We start from the raw sequence: 5,321 nt of genomic DNA, 5'->3' as shown, positions 1-5,321 counted from the left end.
AATTGTTATGAAATTGTTTACAACTTTGTGATCATTTTTTTAGTATACTTTGAAAAGTTGTAATTCTTGATCTGTAATTCGAATCAACACGATAATTGGATTTATTTATTTTATAATTTGTTATCCTTTTCTCTTAGTAAATTTGAAGGGTCATAACTTTTAATTTATAACTTGGATCAAAATGATGTTAAATAATGTGATAACCGGATCCTGATTATCACCCGAGGTAACTAATACATAATTATTTGTTAAATAATTATGTGACAACATGATAAATTGTTATATTTGATCATGTTAGTATGTGAATTATATGCATAATATAGATGCATGTATGAGATTATGTGTATATGTGGGTATAATTATATATATATATATATATATATATATATATATGATGAAATACATGCATAGGTGTGTATATGTATATGATTTTACATGCATGCATGAATTGGGTATTTGAAAGGGATGAATGTGTATGCATGGGTTATGGTAATGTGAATGCATGCATGTGAAGAAGGTTGTAGTAGCCGCCTTCCTGTTTAGGAAAGGTATAAAAGGGAGGTTGAACCTACATTGTAATCTCTTGCTATTTTTGAGACCTTAATTGAGCGATTTAAGAAGAGTGTTGATCGGATTGTTTTTGGTGACCGGATTACAAGTTGGTTTTCAAGTGACTGATTTTTAAAAGGCTTTCAAGGTGAGTGGTTTAAACTGCTTTTAAACTCTGCATAGTTGTATAATTGACTATATAAGTTATTCGATGCTTTGAAAATTAACCATATAGGTGTTATTCGGATTAGACTTAAATCGGCCAAGAGTCAGGAGGTTTAGTCTTAAACCGGACAAGGGTTGGGCGACTTATACCATAAACCGCACAAGGTATGGGCGAGTTATAGATAAATCGCCTGGTGAATGATGTTCGGATTAGTCTTAAACCGGATGGAAGTTGAGCGATTTAAGCCCTACATCGGTCAAGGCACGAGCGACTTAAAAATAAACCGCCTGGTGCATTGTCCGGATTAGAATAAACCGGATGTGAATTGAGCGATTTATGTATAAACCGCTCGAGTGTTAAGCGGTTTAGCTCTAAACCGATAATGTCTTAACCAGTTTAAAAGTTGTTTTATATAAAAGTTTTGGTAATTTTCACCCTGCAAGAACATAAATAGGGTAACTCACTAGACCTTTCGATCTAACCCTCGTTTTGTGATTTTAAATATGTATTGCAAGAAGTGTTGACAGAAAAGGGAAGGGAAAAATGTATTAATTTTCTTATATGTTTATCTACATGAAGAATGGAAGATGATATGTATAGTTTTGGTAGATGAACGTGGATTAATACAAGAATTTGTATTTTGAATTTTTGGACCATGTATTTTGTACTAGTAGATTCTTGTATTAAGGGACCAATGTGGTGTATAAACATGTATTTCTTATGTATGAAGTATGTGTTACACGCAATGTGTAGAATGGGATGTTACAAATAATTATAAGACATTTTATAATAATACTTTACATCTTACTGTTTAGAAGTATTAAAGTTAAAAAAAAAGATATACAGAGGTGATACCAAAGATAAAGAAAAATTATATCGCTTGCGTTCATTTACAGTAAGCTAAGAGTGATATAAGAAACATAGCATCTTTTTAAATGGGAGTGACAGAGTAAATGTATTATCCTTCTTGATACGTAGGCACCAAATTTTCAGTTTGTATTATTTCATATTATTAACCCTTCTTCAATTTCAAATCAAAAGTATAAAAACTATAAGTGCTACAAAAAGAATCAGGTTTATAGGACGCATAAAATGTCCGGGTGTCCTAATAGACTATATTAAAGGAGTTGAGTTTATAGGAGTGTATTCTATTTAAAGTTGTAGTAAGTTTATATGACGCCCAAAAAGCTTTTTTGGACACGTTTTGCATTAAAGTGTCCTATTAGCTATTTTATATAACATTATTTGAAAAAGTGTCTTATAAATCCAACGTCCTATAAAAAAGATGTGTGTACAGAAGACTTCTTAGAGATGTTTTAATAAAAAAATGTCTTAAAAAACTTGTTAAAACACTCAAAAGCGTCTTATAAACTTATTATAACACCTTGTGATAATACACAAAGGTTTGTTTATATAAAATTAAATCCTATGAACCGGTCTATTAGGATACTTAAACACTTTTGGCTTCCTATAAACTCAACTTTGTTGGAGTGAAGGGTGCTTTTGATACAGGGGAGATGACAAAGCAATAAAACTTGTTTATTTCACACAATCATATCTAGTTATTTGATATGAGTTTATTCAATCAAGGGGTGGTAAACTATGAAATTAAAATTATAATATTCTTACTGATTTATCTATACTATATTATAAAGCATTTGACAAAAACTCTTAAAACCATTTTTTTTTGCATGAAGTACTGTTTATTAATGCATATACTTAAAATTCAAGATTACAAATAAACTGTGCATAAGTACAACTTATTAAAACTTCATGTTTGAATTCGTGTAACTAACTGCAGATAAACATCGTCAAATACAAGATAAACATTTTCATTTTAAATATAAAAAATCTAAAATATAATTAGGATAATCATTGAGTTCTAACATATTACTTAATATTATTCTTATAAAAAAATTATTAAATCAAAAATAAAATACTTCGTTATTAAATCTAAATTAAATTATAATAAAAAGATTGAATTACAAAAATTATACAAAAGCAATAACTTTTAAATAGTTAATTTGATACTAATATTGATATATTTATTTTCGAATTTTTATGATATCTTCAAATTTATATTTTATTCAAAAATAAAATCGTTATTCTTTTCTCAAAACCACATAAAACCGTATTAAAACATCTATAGAGACGGAATAAAAACGAAATATTAAAATCGAGATATATCTTGTTGTATTACGCGAGTACACTTCTAGTACTTAATTATAATAATTATATCCTTGAAAATACACTTATTAATTGATAACTTTAGCGTAATTAGTTCAAAGGGGGTAAACTGGAAATTTGGGAAGCTAAGGGTCAATCTTGAAATCTCAAAGGATAGAAACAAATCAGGCGATTCACATGAATCTCGCTCAAATCAAATCGACCCAAACCATATATATATTGTCTTGTAATCAATTAGGAGATCATAGTCTCTTTAAGAATTTGTGTTAAAAACAATTAAAGTGAGAAACATAAGAATGGATCTGGACCCTTAATTACTTTTAATCTTAAACTCACTCATGAATAACGTTTGATACGAGGATTGATCATGTGCATCTCAGTGTATATCTTATCTAGGTGCATCTACAAATTGAGATCCCTTCCTGGTTACCTTAACTTTCATTCTTACTGGAATCCAACCCTATTACAGTTTGGCGTGCGAATTAAGCTAAGGATAGAACTCATAACGAAAGAGAAGACCCGAAACACGACTTACCAAAAAAGGAAACATGGGATCATAAAGAAAGCTATTGAATTCACGGTTCTTTGTGATGTTGATACCATTATCATCATCTACTATAACCAGCCCGAGATTTGGCCGGAAAACCCCAATCAAATCAAGTATACGATCGCCTCTTACAAAGTGAAAAAAGTGAAGCTAGGAAGAGAACTTACGACCTCAAGGACTTCTTTCAGGACCGAAAGAAAAAGATTGAAGACGAGCTTGTCAAGGCCCAGAAAAGAAACATGGAATCCAAGTACTCAACTTGGTTCGATGAGCTTAATGGTTTATCGGAGGGGAAATAGAGAGATTTTCTATCGGATTGGAAAACGAGGAGACTATTGTGAGAGGCCAGCTCGAACTCAAGAAGAAAAACATCAACGTGCAGATGCCAATGCCATTCCCGTTTATTCACCATGTGGCTTTGTACCCAAGTCTTGATCAAGTTCAAGTGGTTTACCAGCATTTGATGAACCATGGTCTTAGGTGGTTTGGTTATCTGGTTTCTGAGGGTGGTATGGTTTACGATAACCCGACCCATTGGCTCTTCAGCAGGTGGTGCAATGCAGTCTTATGTCGGGAGTTGGTATTGCAAGATTCACAAGTGAATCATGATCATGTGTATGAATCTATGATGTTGTTGGGGATTTTTGATGGATGCTCATGGAGGAGGGTTTATGGCTTAATTAAGTAAGCAGTTAATTCTTGTATTAGTTTTTTTAACCGTTAAAACTTTGTTAATTAGAGATAATGATTTGAATCCTGTTTTAAATATTAAGGGGTGAAAAATCATAACTTTAAATTTTTTGGGGCGACTCTATAAATTGCAATAACTTTCAGGACACATGAATAGCTCCAACCCTCCAAGTCCAGGTTGAGGATCCGAAACTACCTTGGACCCAGGTCCTGGTGAATGGTGATGGTCCTGTTGGTGAGACTAAAGACAAGTTCAAACCTAGGTGTTAAAAAAAATGCTAGTTATATAAAATATTTAATTTTTTAATATTATTACAAGGAATAACTTTTAATACAATTAATTCATCTCCTTCTTTTTGGTAAAAAAGGGAAAAGTTTAAAAAAGATCGATTAATTTTTTAGTTTAAATGATTTAGTCTTTAAACCTTTTTTAATGAAAAAGCATTGAATTTTTTTTTCATTTTAAATATTTAACTCTCTGAATTTTTTTTAAATAAAAAAACCATTAGACTTTCTTATTTTGAATGAATAAGTCTATAAACATTTTTTTAATTAATAAACCATCATATTTCTAACTCAAAAAAGTTACATATAACCGATTAGCAAAAGTTTGATGACTTATTTATAAAAAAAAAAATCAGAATTTAAATCATTCAGAATAAGAAAATCTAATGATTTTTTCATTAGTTATAAAATTCAACGACTTAATCATTCAAAATGATAAAGTTTAATGGTTTTTTTATTTTTAAAAAATTAAGGACTAAACTATTCAAAACAGAAAGGTTGTATAGGCTTTTTTGGAAAAAATAATTTAAAAAAGGAAAATATAAAGAAAATATACAAAGAAGAAAATTGATATTTATCCAATATTTTTAATTTCAAGCGTCGTTTTATTAAATATTAATAAAATGATGATGACTTAATAATGTTTATGATCCATAATCATAGCTTTAGTAATAGATTATTAGAGTTGCATAAGATTAAGACATGCATTTTCTCTTTTTAATTATTAGTTAGTAATATATGTATCAATAAATTATTTTAGAATAAAGATAAAGATATTCTTGTAATATAGTTCGAAAACAAATATATTCAAACATCAAGTTATCTCTTGCTTCTAATAAAAGAAAAGCATCAAAGACAGATCATACAAAACATGGCTTATGTAACCTCTTTTCTTTC

The 5,321-nt window shown here is 29.7% G+C and overlaps 1 protein-coding gene across 1 annotated transcript; it reads left to right on the top strand.

The window, feature by feature from the left end:
• The first annotated feature begins 3,269 nt into the window (after window positions 1-3,269).
• On the top strand, window positions 3,270-3,884 carry LOC112504866 (floral homeotic protein PMADS 2-like). The gene has a single exon (XM_025108825.1). It carries the CDS (start codon window positions 3,270-3,272, stop codon window positions 3,882-3,884), a length of 615 nt encoding a protein of 204 aa, XP_024964593.1.
• The last annotated feature ends 1,437 nt before the right edge of the window (window positions 3,885-5,321 follow it).

The sequence above is a fragment of the Cynara cardunculus genome, unplaced genomic scaffold (assembly GCF_001531365.2).
Source record: "Cynara cardunculus var. scolymus isolate 2C unplaced genomic scaffold, CcrdV1 Un_Scaffold_7164, whole genome shotgun sequence".
Lineage (NCBI taxonomy): Eukaryota > Viridiplantae > Streptophyta > Magnoliopsida > Asterales > Asteraceae > Cynara > Cynara cardunculus.
This window is presented reverse-complemented; position numbering and strand designations above follow the sequence as displayed.

What these genes read in the sequence shown, in the direction of transcription:
- LOC112504866 (XM_025108825.1), top strand. Translation starts at nt 3,270, where the DNA reads ATGTGCATCTCAGTGTATATCTTATCTAGGTGCATCTACAAATTGAGA.